Genomic DNA, 16,090 nt, shown 5'->3' on the forward strand with positions numbered 1-16,090 from the left:
GCAGGCAGCAATGAAGGATGTTGGTGTATAGGGAGATGTCTATGGTGGTGAGGATGGTGTTCTGAGGGAGGTTGTTAATGTTTTAGAGTTTCTGGAGGAAGTTGGTCATGTCCTGAAGGAAGTTGGCCCTTTGTGTGGTGAGTAGTTTGAGGATGGTTTCTCTGAGTCCTGTTCAGTAAGAATTCCATGGCCAGATATGATGGGTCTGCCGGGGTTCCCTTGTGTATGTATCTTGGAGGGTCCCTGGGGTGGCTTCGTGGGGGATGAGCTTGTAGAGTTTTTCCTGGAGTTGCCTGGAGAAGTATTTGATGGTAATTCTAAATTCCTGTGTGAATTGTGATGTGGGGTCTTCTGTGAGTTCTTTATAGCAGGGGGTATCACAGATTTCTTTGCTAGCTTCGTTAACGTAGTCATCATGAGTAAGGGCTACAATGGCTCCCCCATGTCTCTAACCTGTACTTGTAACACACTGGTAAGGTGAGTGCTGTATGCCCCCACTAATGGCTGCTCCACATCAAGGGTAACAGCCCACTACAGCTGCCAGCTAAGGGAGTTACTCTGCAGAGCTTCAATGCTGAGGATAACAGCCTACTACTGCTGCCAGTTAATGGCATTACTGCATCATACACTACTGCCACCAGCTAAGGAAGTTAGTGCCTTGGTGCTGAGGGTAACAGCCTACTACTGCTGCCAGTTAAGCAAGCTAATCGGCTGTGCTTTGGTGTTAATAGGTGTGTATGCCACACACACACACTGGAAGACCTTGCACACTTGTCCAATCAGGAAAGGGAAACCCATCCCCTATGGTTTATTTGACCAGTCATGAAGAAGTAACAGGGCTTAATTTTTTGCCATCAGGGCTGAAAGAGCTCTGGGCCAAATAAGCCCCACAACAAAACAGCTTATGGAGCCAGTAGGTGCCCAGGGATGTTTGCAGAGGGTGAAAGGGGCCTATACCAGGCCAAGGTGAAGTCCCACTTCTGCCCAGAGGCCTGGCTTACTCTGGGCCCAGGTGAATTCTGATTGGCTCGGTGGGGTTGAGCCAGGGGCTGGGCTGGCAGCAGAGGTGATGTCGGAGCACAGCGGATCCGCTGGGAATGTGTGTCAGCTTCCCTCGGCCCTGCTGTGGTTTGTGCTGGGCCTGGGGAGCTGCGTCACACGGCTCGGTTCTGTCTATGGAAAGTCTGCGTGTGCAGAATACGCTGGGTGGCCCTGGGCTCCCCCTAAACTCCTGGATCTCAGCGGCTCTCCTGGAGGATGGGAGTTAACTCGTTAGAAAGTTTCTCAGCTAATCAGAGGAATAACTTCAGCACAGACCTCCCCGCACCCCTGATCATGTGGCACTTGGTGGGGGACGGGGGGACTGGGAAGCACAGAGGCACTGAGGAGGTAAGGGGGCTTGAGCGGTGCCCCATTGCCCCTGTTGGCAATGGCTGTGTATTAACGTGCCTGGCTGCGGAAGGGGGATGACCTCAGGTCTGTGCGAAGTGAGCCCTGGGGACGTCGCCTTTGCTGAGCAGGAAGCACTTGGCTGTGGCCCATTGATCCAGCTGGCTCTCCCTCTGCTCGGGGATTTCCTGCTCCCTCGCCATGCTGGGGGGAGGTGGCTTTCCCGTAAGAGCCTCATCTCTGTCTGCCCCCTTCCCTATGGCCAGGAGGGTCCCTGGGAGGAGAGGCAAAGGGCAGGGCAGGAGTCAATGGGCTTCACTGGTATAGGGATAAAAATCATGGGACAAAATTCGCCATCCTGAGGTCACTGGAGCGAGCCGAGGGATGGGTTTGGCTCCATGGCCCTGCCTTGCCCCATAGGGCCCGTTAGCCTTGGCCCTTCACCCACATCCCAGCTGTGGGCATTTGCCTGGTGCCTGCCTAGGGGGGCTGGACAGTTCCTCTTCTCCCGTCAGCTCTGCAGCTCTGGACAAGCTGTGCCGTGTCCTCCCAGGCCTGGGCTGTCCCAGCAGGGGGGATCGTGCGAAGGCCAGCCGGGAACTGGCTCCCAAAGGGCACTTCCCCATCAGTGAATGTACCCACCTCTCTTCTCGGGCACACTCCGCTCCGCATTGCAGTGAGCGTGGGTGCTGCAGATCCTGAAGAGGGAGGGAGACCCGGGGCTGCTCTGTGAATGAAGCCTGGGGCAGGAACTCTCAATATTTGCATCGAGGGGACCCCCTCCTGGGGAGGTGGCAGGTGCGGGGGCACTCAGCGCTGTCTGGTGGCCTTTCTCATGGACGGGGCCCCTTGGCTTCCCCCTGGGGCCCCTCTGGGGCTGGCTTCACATGGATGCCCTGGGCTTGCGTTTTCCGTGGGCAAACGTGAGCTCTCCAGGCAGGGATCCGAGTGGCAGACCCCACAGGCCGTTGCTAGGTGAACCCCGCCCTCCCGCGCTGCCTGAGGGCTGATCCATCGAGCACACCCAGTGATGGAGCTAGGACCTGCCTGGGGATGGGGGTAGGACTTGCAGGGCTGCATGGGGCTGAGTCTCTTTCCATTAACTGGGGCTTTGGGCTGGGCCGTTGCAGGGAAGTTTAAGCTGCTGGACCAAGACCGGGACGTGCGGGAACCAGTTCAGTATTTCAACAGCGTGGAGGAGGTGGCCAGCAGCTTCCCGGACCGCGTCTTCGTCATGGAGGCCATCACCTTCAGCGTGAAGGTCAGCGCCGCGCCAGCCCCCGGCCCAGCACCCACCTCGGCACTGGGCTGGCTGGGAGCAGGTCCCTCGGATCCGCTCGGGGCCCAGCGGCCTCTGGTCGGCACTGGCTGTGCAGGAGGCCTGTAGGGAGCAGCGCTGGGAGCGCGGTGCCGAGGATTCACAGCCTGGGCCCGCTCTGCTCAAGGCAGGGTCTGCTCCAGGCCGGTGCATTTGGTGTCCTGTCCCAAAGCACCCAAAACACTGGTCTGAGCCACAGACATGGCTGCTTCCTTCTTGACCCCTACAGCCTCATTCATCCCTTGGGGCCTCTGAGCTGCCCATCCCCCTTGCCCCCAAGTGCCAGCCGCCTCCGCAGCCCCATTCACCCCTTGGGGCTTCTGAGCAGCCCATCCCCCCTGCCCCCCAGTGCCAGCCGCCTCTGCAGCCCCATTCATCCCTTGGGGCTTCTGAGCAGCCCATCCCCCCTGCTCCCCAGTGCCAGCCGCCTCTGCAGCCCCATTCATCCCTTGAGACCTGTGTGCTGCCCATCCCCCCTGCCCCCCACAGTGCCAGCCGCCTCTGCAGCCCCATTCACCCCTTGGGGCCTCTGAGCAGCCCATCCCCCCTGCCCCCCACAGTGCCAGCCGCCTCTGCAGCCCCATTCACCCCTTGGGGCCTGTGCGTTGCCCATCCCCCCTGCCCCCCAGTGCCAGCCGCCTCTGCAGCCCCATTCACCCCTTGGGGCCTCTGAGCAGCCCATCCCCCCTGCCCCCCACATTGCCAGCCGCCTCTGCAGCCCCATTCACCCCTTGGGGCCTCTGAGCTGCCCATCCCCCCTGCTCCCCAGTGCCAGCTGCCTCTGCAGCCTCATTCACCCCTTGGGGCCTGTGCGTTGCCCATCCCCCCTGCCCCCCCAGTGCCAGCCGCCTCTGCAGCCCCATTCACCCCTTGGGGCCTGTATGCTGCCCATCCCCCCTGCCCCCCGCAGTGCCAGCTGCCTCTGCAGCCCCATTCACCCCTTGGGGCCTGTGTGCTGCCCATCCCCCCTGCCCCCCCCCAGTGCCAGCCGCCTCTGCAGCCCCATTCACCCCTTGGGGCCTGTATGCTGCCCATCCCCCCTGCCCCCCGCAGTGCCAGCTGCCTCTGCAGCCCCATTCACCCCTTGGGGCCTGTGTGCTGCCCATCCCCCCTGCCCCCCAGTGCCAGCCGCCTCTGCAGCCCCATTCACCTCTTGGGGACCATGTGCTTCCCAGCCCTGTGCTCCCCATTTCCAGCCACCTTGCTGGCCCCATTCACCCTTTGGTGTCCTTGTGCTTCCCAGTTGTCATGCCCCCCTGGCCGTTAACCCGGTGCCTGTGTCCCCCCCGCCAGGTGGTGTCCGGGGAGTTCAGCGAGGCCAGCGAGGTCTACAACTTCACGCTGCAGGCGGGCGACGAGCTGACGCTGATGGGCCAGGCCGAGATCCTGTGCGCCAAGGGGGCGAAGGAGAAGTGGCGCCTCCCTACCCTCCTGCGCAAGCTGGGCCGGGCGGGCCCCCTGGGCGGCAAGCCGGCGAAGGGCAAGGTGCCCTGCCTGATCTGCGTGAACCACCGCACCAACGAGAGCCTCAGCCTGCCCTTCCAGTGCAAGGGCTGCTTCAGCACCCGCAGCCCGCTGGAGCTGCAGATGCGGGAGGGCGAGCACACCATCCGCAGCATCATCGAGAAGGTGCGGCTGCCCGTCAACGTGGCAGTGCCCGGCCGGCCCCCGCGCAACCCCTACGACCTGCACGCCATCCACGAGGGGCACTGCTACAAGCTGCTCAGCATCATCTCCAAGACAGTGGTGCTCTGCTGCATCCTGCGCAAGGAGGCCGTGGTGCCCTTCCACGTCCTGCTGCTGAGCGACATGCCCCGCTTCGCCCTGCCCGAGGGGCTGCTCTGGGGCGACCCCCAGCTGGAGAAGCTGGTGCGGGACAGTGCCGCCGTCTGCCAGGAGCACTTCGACCCCGACGAGTACTCCAAAGCCGTGCGGGAGGCCAAGCCCGACCTGTCGGAGGAGTGCGCCAGCCCCCGGCGCGTCCGCCTCAGCCTGCAGGGCTGCTCCCCCGAGGAGCTGGCCCCGGCCTTCCAGCGCCTCTCGCTCTGCATCTATAGCGGGGGCTCGGCCAACGCCCCCAAGGACCCTCTGGCAGTGCCAGGCGGGCAGCTCCTCCCTCGCCACGAGCGCTCGGCCCTGGCTGACCTCTCTGACTCGGAGCGGGAGTACGTGACGCCCGATTGGACCGAGCCCAAGTTCAGGACTCAGGAGCCGCTGGAGATCCCCTATGAGGAGCTCTGGACCAACCAGAACCCGGAGAACTTCTCGGAGCCCAGCAGCAACTGGCCGGGGCTGGGCAGTGCCAACAAAGGGCAGCGCGACCTCATGTCCTTCGCCGCCTCCTCTCCACTGGGCTCCCCGCACCGCCCCGCCCTGCCTGGGGAGGAGCCTGGGGGCGAGATGCCGCCTCCCGTCCCGCCCAAATCGGAAGCGGTAAGCGATCCCTTTGGCTGTCGGAGTTCTGCCACCTCCGTTCGGCCCGCGCCCAATGCCCCATGGGAAGGCCACCCTTAGCATGAGCCACACCCGGGATCTCCGCGCTAGACAAAGCCAGGCTGTGCAGCTCGGCCAAGCTCCCCCAGCAAGGCAGCGGCAGAGCCAGGGAGGGACCCAGGAGTCCTGCCTGGCCTCAGGTGCCCTAGGTTGGGTGAAATTGTCCTTCAGTCTCTGCATCCTCCCTGCACCCAGCCGCTGACTCCAGACCCGAGCTTCGGCCAAGGAGCTGTCAGCCAAGCTGACCCAGGGCCGGGCAGCCGCACGTGACCCAGAGCCGCCCAGCTGCTGCCAGCAGGGAGCGCAGCCATGGTGATACCCTGCTAGGTCAGAGCAGCCCCTGCGCCGGGGAGAAGCGGGGCGCGGGAATTAGAGCCTGTGGGTACGTACAGGGGGAACCAGGGCTAAAAGGCTGTCAGCAGGTGTGTGTTTTAAGGACATAGGGGAGAAGGTGAAGGCCTGGCTGGCCTTGTGCCCCTGTGTAGGCCGATATGCCCTCACTTCCGCCAGCCATGGGTTTGTTCCCTTGGCCTCCAGGCTCGGGATAGAGCAGCCCAGGGGTGGTGGCTGTGACTCATTGCTGGGAATGTCCTGGCCCCGGGCCCGTGTGGAGCTGGTGCTTGACTCTGGGTTGGTGCTCTCCGCCGAGCCCCAGGGACTAGGAAAGTCCTGGCCCCGCTAGCCGGTCGCAGGGGCCTGTGTGGAGCTGGTGCTTGACTCTGGGTTGGTGCTCTCCGCCGAGCCCCAGGGACCCCTGCTCCTGTCCCTGCGACCTGGGGAGAAGCCCAGCGCCCGTTGGGCTGAGCTCTTCTGGGCATTGTGGACACAGGCTGGCATAGCTGGGCTGGAAAGAGCCTGGCTCCGGCTCTCTCTACATCCCTGCCCCTCCCAAGCCCTTGGCGGGTGGCTCTTTGGAGCGGGGGAGGATTCGTTGCAGTGATGGCATCACGCCCAGCCCAGGCCCCTGCTGGCACACACTGGGTGCTGCCCAGAGGGCAGCTGTGAATGAACTGAGGTTCTGGGGGGCTGCGGTGAGATCAGCTTGGCTGCCGGTCCCCGGGGAGCAGAGAGACTTGGGGAGAACAGCCACATTTCCCAGGGTCAGCAAGCGGAGGATCGCCCTAGACTAGCAGGGCCTGGGTCTGTACAGCTCCGAGCGTACTGGGGTCCTGGGCCTGGACTGGGGTAATAACCCAGTGAGGTTCTAAGGCTATTTCCCAGGTGCTAAGAGATGCTGAAGGAATGACCCCTCCTGGATTGTCAGCAGGGCTTGAACTCAGGACCTCCATCACCTCTGCCAGTCAGGGGAAAAGTATAAATCTGGCAGTTGGTAGCAGTAGTAGTCTGCTATCCTGCAGTGGACCAGCCCTTGGGGGAGGACAGGATACACCCCATATTGCCAGTGGGTTACTGTGACCTCCAGTTTCTATGATTCCTGGCCGTGTGCAGGGGCCGAGGCTGGGCGTGTGATTGGGGGTGCATGGGGGGGGGCGTCTTTGGGGTGAGATGGGAACCCAGAGGCTGGCTCTCCTGTGCCCGTGGTGCCCAGTTTTTCAGTCTTGGGGCAGGATCTGGCCTATTGTGCGTCTCCGTCTCCCTGTCCCAGTGAAGGGAACCCAGGGGCTGCTCCAGCTCTGCCTCACTCCCGGGGGGGGCTCCTCGCGCTGGGACAAACCCGCTCTGCTGACGGACACCCGAAGGAAGAGGCAGGGCCCTGCCATTAATCTCCGGCGCCAGGGTGGCAGGCGGGCTGTGCCGCTGCCTGTGGGTGCTCTGACACAGGCGGGGACTGCTGGGCCCACGGGAGGAAAAGGGCTGTGCCCGGACCTGAGCTGAGAAACCCAGAGAAGGTTCCTGCCCTCTCCCTCCCCAGCGCTGTGCCCTGCGGCCCGTGGCCTGGAAGGATGCAGGAGCAGGAGCAGGGAGGGCGCCGGAGGGCATCCTCCAGGGGAATTCCTTCCTGGTGCCGAGTGCGGTGGAGCCAGTATCTTAGTGCTAACAAACCTGGCAGCCTGGCACCAAGAAGCTGAGCAAGGCAGGGCTCTGGGGGATGAGGGGAGTGCCACTGCTGCATGGGGGGGGGGGGCGCATTCAGGGCAGGGGTCCCAGCATGAACGGGCGCCCAGGGCTCGGGCAGAAGAGTCCATGCTGCTCTGTGCTGGCTCTAGCCCCGGCTCCTCGTGTTTTCCAGGTGAAGGAGGAATGCCGCCTGCTGAACGCACCCCCCATCCCGCCCCGGGGCAGCCGGCCCCACACCACCTCCAGCCCACCGGTTCCCCTGCGCTTCCCAAAGCTCCAGCCGGCACACTCGCCCAGTCCCAGCCTCTCGTACTACTCGTCCGGGCTGCACGACGCGTGAGTGAGCGCGGGGCCCCCGGGGCCGGGCCAGGGACGTGGCTGGAAGTGGTGACTGCCCCCGGGACCGGGCCAGGGACGATATTCCCGGGGGCGGGACAGAAGGCGGCGAGGCAGAGCCCAGGGTGGTGGCTGTGGCTGGAAGTGGTGACTGCCCCCGGGGCCGGGCCAGGGACGATATTCCCGGGGGCGGGACAGAAGGCGGCGAGGCAGAGCCCAGGGTGGTGGCTGTGGCTGGAAGTGGTGACTACCCCCGGGGCCGGGCCAGGGACGATATTCCCGGGGGCGGGACAGAAGGCGGCGAGGCAGAGCCCAGGGTGGTGGCTGTGGCTGGAAGTGGTGACTGCCCCCGGGACCGGGCCAGGGACGATATTCCCGGGGGCGGGACAGAAGGCGGCGAGGCAGAGCCCAGGGTGGTGGCTGTGGCTGGAAGTGGTGACTACCCCCGGGGCCGGGCCAGGGACGATATTCCCGGGGGCGGGACAGAAGGCGGCGAGGCAGAGCCCAGGGTGGTGGCTGTGGCTGGAAGTGGTGACTGCCCCCGGGGCCGGGCCAGGGACGATATTCCCGGGGGCGGGACAGAAGGTGGCGAGGCAGCACCCAGGGTGGTGGCTGCGGCTGGAAGTGGTGACTGCCCCCGGGACCGGGCCAGGGACGATATTCCCGGGGGCGGGACAGAAGGCGGCGAGGCAGAGCCCAGGGTGGTGGCTGTGGCTGGAAGTGGTGACTGCCCCCGGGGCCGGGCCAGGGACGATATTCCCGGGGGCGGGACAGAAGGTGGCGAGGCAGCACCCAGGGTGGTGGCTGCGGCTGGAAGTGGTGACTGCCCCCGGGACCGGGCCAGGGACGATATTCCCGGGGGCGGGACAGAAGGTGGCGAGGCAGAGCCCAGGGTGGTGGCTGTGGCTGGAAGTGGTGACTATCCCCAGGGCCGGGCCAGGGACGATATTCCCGGGGGCAGGACAGAAGGCAGCGAGGCAGAGCCCACGGTGGTGGCTGTGGCTGGAAGAGGTGACTGCCCCCAGGGCCGCGCCAGGGACGATATTCCCGGGGGCAGGACAGAAGGCAGCGAGGCAGAGCCCAGGGTGGTGGCTGCGGCTGCGGCTGCCCCCAGGGCTGGGCTGATACTCCCAGGAGAGGGGCAGAAGGTGCCCTGCCAGACGCTCGGACAGGTCAGGACCTGATCCATGCTGTGGACCCGACACTCTGGACATGCGGATCTGGACGCTGAATGAGGCCCGTTGAAGAGGGAGTAGGTGCCAGTGGTGCCCTGCCTGACCCTCTCTCTCTTCCTGGCAGGTCAGGGCCGCAGAGCGGGAGCTGCTCGCCCTCCCCGGACTCCTACTCCCTCTACTGCTACCCCTGCACCTGGGGCGACTGCACGGCCGGGGACTCTGTCGGCCGCCAGCTGCCGGGGACCCTGCCTCCCAGCACCCAGCCCAGCCAGACGTCCTGGTCGGACCCATGGGCCTACGCCGACACGGGCCCCAGCGTGGCCAGCGGGCGCTCCACGCCCCTTTTGGGGGGCGACACCCCCATCAAGACCTACCACAGCTGCCCCCGCCTCAAGGCCCCCCACCCCCAGAAACGCTTCGCTCCTTTCGGGGCCCTGAACCCCTTCGCCAACCCCGCCTACTCGCCCAGCCCCTCCTCCTCCACCGAGTGGCTGGAGGCTCTGGACTGGCAGAAGCCGCCCTCTGCCCCCACGCCGGATACCTTCGACCCTTTCGAGAGCGCGTCCCCCGAGTCAGAGCGCTGCTATAGCCAGGAGTGCCGGGGCGGGGCGAGTGGCACCTGCCCTGCCCCCAAGAGCCTGGAGACGGAGAGCCTCGTGATCCGCAGCACGGCACCGCTCTCGCCCACCATCGTGCGCGGGGCCGAGGGCGGCGTCACCCGCGTCTACCTCACGCAGGGTGTCATCGAGGTGCCGCCAGCGTCGGCCCCACGCAGCGGCCCGGGCGAGAGCGCCAGCCACGTGCCCGGTGCGCCCCGGCTGAATGGCGACGGCTCACCCTGGCAGCCGCCCGCTGACCTGGCGGCGCTGTCCGTGGAGGAGGTGTCCCGCTGCCTGCGCTTCATCGGCCTCTCCGAGGAGGTGGTGAGCTTCTTCGCCCGCGAGCGCATCGACGGCAGCATCTTCGTCCAGCTCCCCGAGGAGATCCTCGCCGACGACTTCCGCCTCACCAAGCTGCAGGTCAAGAAGATCATGCAGTTCATCAAGGGCTGGCGGCCCAAGATCTAGTGTGAGGCCTAGAAGTGGCATGTGGATGTGGGGCCTGGTCCGTGGATGTGGACTCCTGATTGTGGACCTGGCCCATGGACGTGGGGCGCGGCTGGTGGGCTGGCTGGCGGGTGCAATCTGTGGGGTTGGAGTGGGCCCTCATACAATGACCCATTCTCTAGGCTGGGCTCTGTGGCTAGACCTGGCTGGTCAGGGTGGGGCCCTGAACAATGATCCAGTCCGTGGGTGCCAGGCCCACACATACAGATGTGGGGCCTCCAGTGTGCACAGCCCTGCCCAGGGACCGAGGAGCAGCCCACTGGCACTGGGGCCCCAGCACAAAGCACCCTGAGGTGTGAGGAGGGCCCTGCCTAGCTGGGCCGCGCACACGAACACGTGATCAGCACACGGAGCGGCACACGCATGCCCCCCCCGCGTATGCGCCTCCACCCCGCCCCCGCTGCCCAACCTGTGGCGATCAGGCAATTGGCGTGGTTTGTACCAGCAAGGCACTCGCACCGTGTCCCACCCAGCCCCCAGCCACGGGGTCATGGGCCGGGGACCACGAGGAGCATTGCTGCAGCTGGCCTAGTTCCCCTGGGGCCCGGTTCCCCTCCACCCCATTACCCCTAGGCTCGGTGGGGGATGTGTGGATCCCAGGTTGCCTCCCCCCACCCCACCCCGATACCATGCTGCCATCCTCCCTCTCTGCCCTGAGCCTTCCCGCCATTCAGCATGTGCCACGACAGCCTCCCGGGGGCGCTGCAGCCCCTAAATCCCCCCCCCGCCCACATTCAGTGTCTCCCCCGTAGGGCCCCGAGGCAGCAGGTGCTGGGCCTTAGTGGGCGGCGTCCGAGTCCCGGTGTCCGCGGGCTCCGAGCTGCGTCTTTAACCTGCCACCCGCCCCGGCACCAACACCCTGAGCCCGGTGCAGGCCCTGCCGCTCGCTCGGCAGCAGCTAGTGCTGGGCACTGCCGTTACCTCGCCTGCCAGAGGAGCTGGGGTGTTCAGTGGCCTGCGGCTGCTCTCCCACAACCGCCGAGGAGCTTGGCTCTGGCTGGCTCAGGCCAGGCGCACGGCCGCTTGCCCCACATTCGGGTTCACACTGGTTGGCTCTGCGCAGTCAGCCCCACCGGGCGGGGCCGGGCTTGGGTTCGGGTCTGGTGGTTTAACTTAATCCTTGTGGATTAGTGAAATAAAGATTAAGAAAGGCAGCCCTGGCCCACGGGCACGGCTTGTTGCAGGGGCGGGAGGGCCGGGGAGCTGGGATGGATGAAAGAAGCTAGTTGGGGGGCAGCTGCATGCCCGCTGCGCAGCCAGAGCAGGGAGGATGGCGTTACTGCTGCTTCCAGCCTTCACCCTGGGCCAGTAGGGCCTGAGCCCTGCCCCACTGTGCAGGAGGGGCTGGGGCCGGGGCCGGGGCCGGATCCCTGCGTGGCTGCTCCCCACCGCACGGATCTATGCCAGCAGCTGGGGTCGGATCCCTGCTCCCCACCGCACAGGCCCTGAGCTCGCAGCTGAGGCCGGATCCCTGCGCCCCATTGCACAGGCCCCTCGTGGTTGGGACTTGGGCTGGATCCTTGTGCCCCACCGCCCGGGCCCTGAGCTTGCGGCTGGGACCAGATCCCCGCACTTGCGGCTGGGACCAGATCCCCGCACCCCACCGCAAAGGCCATGAGCTCATAGCTGGGGCCGGATCCCTGTGCCCCACCACACAGGCCATGAGCTCGGATCCCCGCACCCCGCCGCACAGGCCATGAGCTTGCGGCTGGGGATGGGCTGCTCCAGTAACCCAGCCCTACTCTTTTCAGCACTCGGGAGCTGTGCCCTGGCGGAGGCCTAGGCAGGTCATGCTAGTGCAGGTGTGGACATGAACCCAGCACTTGGAGCATGGGGAGGGTGACAAGGAGCAGCCTGGGCCCTCGGCAGCTCCTCTGGGGCAGGCCTGGCCCTAAGACCCCCCTTCCCCCGAGGCTGCACTGGAACAGAGCCAGGCACCTATGGGTGGCTGCGACGCAGCAGGGCGATGACTGAGGTCAGATCTCTGCCCGGGCCCATTCAGAGACATTCAGACCAGCTCTGTATGGTCGGGATGGCCAGGCCTCCAGGCAGCCATGCTGACACCTGGCTGGGGTCCTCCGCTGAACACAGATGTTGGGGCAGGGAAACGCAGAGTCTGAATTGTAACCCACTGGCATTGGTCAGTTGCAAGGGGCAGGGGAGAGCCCGTGTGCACCCCCCCTCCACATTCATAGCTCCCGCAAGCACCCAGCCACAACAGCTGCCCCACGGGATGAGATTGCTTCCGCCTCCACGGCCAGGGCAGCTCTAGCCATGGCCAACACAGCCAAGGAGCAGGGACGAGGCCGTGGCCAGCAGCCGGGGGCAGAAAGGTGCTACGTGGTGGGGGGCGCTGAGCGTGCCTGTAGCTGGGGGAAGGCTCAGCAGGACGAGAGGCTGGCTCAAGGCTTGTCCTCAGCCCGCCCCGCAGGCAGCAGGGCCCCCACCTCCACCGGCAGGGGCGGCTCTAGACATTTCCCCGCCCCAAGCATGGCAGCATGTCGCGGGGGGCGCTCTGCCCATCGCCAGTCCAGTGGCTCCGGTCGACCTCCCGCAGGCGTGCCTGCAGAGTGCCCACCGGAACCGCGGGACCAGCAGACCCTCCGCAGCCACGCCGCCGAAGGCACCCTGCCTGCCGCCCTCCCGGTGACCGGCAGAGCGCCCCCCGCGGCTTGCCCCCCCAAGCATGCGCTTGGCGTGCTGGGGCCTGGAGCCACCTTTTCACCGGCAAAAACAGGGCATGTGCAGGAGCCTCCCCCCCCTTCTGCCTGGGGCCCTGCCCCCTGCTCCTCCTTTTCTCCCTGCGGCCCCACCCCCCTGCTCCTCTTCTCCCACTGGTCCTGCCCTCAGGCCAGATCAGAAGCCAGCCCATGGTAAGAGCTGCCCAGGGAAGCCAGGCTGCTGTGGGGAGCCCCAGCCCTTCCGCCTGCCCTGCGTAGGGGGCCTGAGCAAAGCCTTGGCCTGTTCCTGCCCCCTGGCCTGCAGCACCCAGGGCAAGTGCAGGGCCCAGCTCCAGCCTCCAGCCTGCCCAGGGCCTCACGAGGAAGAAGAGAAGCAGGGGTGGGGGCCAATGGGAAGGGGGGGCCCAGGCCCACCCCAAGGCTGGCACCACCCCGGCCCATGGGCACGCACAGAGCAGCGCCACAGGGACAAACGCTGTCCTGGAGTCACTCAGCTGGGGAGCGGGACAGGGGCTGGGAGCGACCCTGGCTGAGATGTGAGGCTAGACCTACTGCCCCACATGCTGAACCCCCCGGGGGGCAGGGGTCCAAGCGATGCTGGGTGGCTGCAGAATAATGGGTGTTTGGCTGCTCCAACCCTCCCCAGCAAAGGCAGATTAGGCCCAGAGGAGACAGCCCGCTGCTGCCCAGGCCTGAGAAAGGTGCCCTCAGCCTGGGGCAGGAAAGGCTCCGGCAGTGGGTGTCAGCCAGAGCTTTGGGGGCTGTAGTGTAGATGAGACATGAGCTCCCTGCACAGCCAAAGCACAGCTCCTGCTGCCCCTTGGGGGAGAGCTCGCCACCACCTCCTGCAGACGTGGGGCACAGGCAGCCAGTGGCTGGATGCTACGGCAGCAAGTGGTCCTAGCCCTCTGGGGTGAGGTCTGCACCGCAGGGAGGGGACCTGCAGCCCATGGCACATGGATCCAGGCTCTTCCACAGCCTCCCTGCCCGTGGCTGTACCTCTACACACAGCAGCGGGAAAGGGGCCCACGGGCCGAGCTGGCAGCGACACGGACCACACCCCAGAACCATTTATCAGGCTGCCTAGGCAGAGCCGAGCACCTGGCCGTGGCGCTGGAACAACCTGGAGCTGCTGGAATGAAGTCACTGGGCCTGCATGGGGCAGAGCTCTGACGCGTCCATGGAAATCCGACAGGGCCACCCCTGCCTGGGGAACAGAAACACCGTCTGGAGCTGGGCAGGCACCGGCCAGGCCTGGAGCAGGGGGTTGAACAAGGGCAGCTGGCCAGACCTGAACTGAGGAAACAGCAAGAGGAAACGTTTGCTTAAAGGGCAGGTGGGAGGCTCCCAGGGGACACAAGGCACAGCAGGAGGAGGGCTGGGTAGCTGCAGGGGGCTCTGTTTTCACCCCAGTACCAGCTAGATGAGAGCCAGATGCTGGGGGGGCGGGGAGAACACATCCAAACAGCCCCCGCTGAGGGAGCTGCAGCAGTAAAGGAAGCACAGGCACCTGGCTGCTGGGGGGAGGGAAGGGGCCGGCCTGCTCTCCGTGACAGGTGCCCAGATTTAAAGCCTTTCAGCTGAAAGGAGTGTCCCCCAGGGCAGCCCTTCCAGGGACGGATCTGCAATCACAGGAGGCTCCAGCTGCCATTCCAACCCTAGTGGGGGAGGGCAGCCGGAAGCTCTGGACTACTGATTGATGCCTGAGCTGACTGAATAGGCTGTCCCACCCCCCACCTCCATTAACACCAGGCCCCCCTTTGTCTTCCTCATGGCTCAGCAAACCGCCCGAGAAAGCAGGTTGCCTCGGACAGGCGGACATGCTGGAGGAGTCACTGAGTGCTTATTTCCACCCCCGAGAGCCTCCATCCTCGGCCCGTGAGGGCCTGAGACAGGATTAAGCAGGCAGAGGCCGGAAACAAGAGATTGGTGGTTTATTGTTAAACATTTGCCATGAACCGTGGCGGGGAGCACCTGTCCTGGGCATGGCCAGGCGGCTAACGCCCGCTGGACGGAGGCTCTGGAGGGCACGGTGCACTGGGCTGAGACAACACAAAAAACCCTCTTCCATCTTCAGACGGGAGGTGCAACATCCAACCAGCCAGGGACGAGTGGGCGAGCGAGTGCCCGAGATGCAGCAGCTGCTAAGGCACTTGAAGGGCTACAATCCTCCAGAGTTCCCGGCCCCCCAGCTTTGAGGGGACCAGACAGAATGGAGCAGCTTGGCTGGAGCAGGCTCTCCCCAGCCTCTGGCTGCGAGTGTATCTATGGCTGGAGGCATGTGGACACGGTCAGTGATGGAATTTCTTGCTCGGGTCATTGGCGTGATCCAGAAGCAGCTGGCACGGCGTGAACTGGCTTCCGTAGACGGCCTCATACTTCCGCAGCTTGTCCACCAGCTGCTTGGCTCCGACCGAGTCTGCGTATCTGAAAGGGCCTGCACAGAACGTGGGGCTAGTCAGTGGGGGAGACTGGCCGAGAGGGCACCACTCAGCCTGCAGGAGCTGTGCCCAGCCCAGGAGACGGGCAAACACGCTGGACTTGAGCCTCCAGTCTGTGCAGGGAGGGGCAGGCTCCCAGGAACAGGCCAGGAGGGAACGTCAGCACAGCAGTCCTGACCCCACAGAGCACAGGGAGCTCGGGTGAGCAGCTGGCTAGGGCTAGGCAGCAGCCGGGGAAGGCAAACCCCTGCATCCTGTGCTGCCCGGCTGACTAAGCAGCTCCAGGGGTGGAGGCCTTGTAATGGATGTAAAAAGCTGCTGCCCCTGTTGCTTTTAGGACAATCCCAGCTGTGCTCAGGGGCCGTTTAACGGTCACAATCAAGGCCAGGGACACTTTCAAGGAGCAAACTGCTGCACATTAGAGCCAAGTGTCCTGCTGTGCTCAGCCCCGACATCCCAGCTGGAAGGGAAGTAGAGACACCTGCTCCCAGCACTTTACCCCGCTGACAGGGAGGGTCTTCGCTGTGCGCAGAGCAGGCCTGGGCCCTCACGTGCAGCCACATCACCGCTGAGCTGCAGGGCCCCAAGGCCAGGGGATGTACCCTAGGATTTAAGGGGTGGGGTAGTGTTTGAACCCCATGAGCTGGGGGAGAAGCTAGACCGGGCCATACGCTGGGGGCCAAGCCCAGCTGTGTGGGGAATTCCAGATTAAAATCAGCTGCAGGCTCACCCCAACAGGCCCTGTGCTCGCAGGCGACAGCATGGGACTGCAGAGCTCGGCCCTCAGGGCAGTTTAAGCGACATGACCAGGATCCCTTTTATCTGCAGCCGTGACCCAGATCCTGAGCTCTGGTTTCGGTAGCCCCCTGCCCAGCCCTAGCCTGCTTGGGGAGGTGCAGCGTGACGATGTTCTAGACAACTGCCCCGCGGCGAGCCATGCTGCCCCACACCCCGCTGGGCTCCCGGAAGACTAGTTCAGCGCTCAAGCCAGGGGCTAGCAGCACAGGCAGGAGCCAGGCACTATCAACACCCCGTTCACAGCTTCACTCTCACGACAGTCCCAGGACTCTGCACACTGGAGGCTGCATGCAGACAGGCACCAGGTTTAATCCGGGTCCTGTCCATACTGCAG

At 65.0% G+C, this 16,090-nt stretch overlaps 2 protein-coding genes across 3 annotated transcripts in view; one reads left to right on the forward strand and one right to left on the reverse strand.

Moving 5' to 3' along the window:
- GAREM2 (GRB2 associated regulator of MAPK1 subtype 2) overlaps nt 1-10,929 on the forward strand; it is a 42,334-nt gene extending 31,405 nt beyond the window's left edge. Inside the window, exons 3-6 of the mRNA XM_030555079.1 lie at nt 2,520-2,650; nt 4,001-5,140; nt 7,392-7,555; nt 8,855-10,929. Of these exons, the coding sequence (XP_030410939.1) occupies nt 2,520-2,650; nt 4,001-5,140; nt 7,392-7,555; nt 8,855-9,797 (2,378 nt within the window). The 3' untranslated portion in view covers nt 9,798-10,929. The remainder of the gene's footprint in view (nt 1-2,519; nt 2,651-4,000; nt 5,141-7,391; nt 7,556-8,854) is intronic.
- Nucleotides 10,930-14,434: 3,505 nt separating this feature from the next.
- HADHA (hydroxyacyl-CoA dehydrogenase trifunctional multienzyme complex subunit alpha) overlaps nt 14,435-16,090 on the reverse strand; it is a 45,450-nt gene continuing 43,794 nt past the window's right edge. For both annotated transcript variants that reach the window (XM_030555080.1, XM_030555081.1), the window contains one exon: nt 14,435-14,954. In XM_030555080.1, the coding sequence (XP_030410940.1) occupies nt 14,809-14,954 (146 nt within the window). In that variant the 3' untranslated portion in view covers nt 14,435-14,808. The remainder of the gene's footprint in view (nt 14,955-16,090) is intronic.

This window comes from Gopherus evgoodei, chromosome 3, assembly GCF_007399415.2.
Source record: "Gopherus evgoodei ecotype Sinaloan lineage chromosome 3, rGopEvg1_v1.p, whole genome shotgun sequence".
Taxonomy (NCBI): domain Eukaryota; kingdom Metazoa; phylum Chordata; order Testudines; family Testudinidae; genus Gopherus; species Gopherus evgoodei.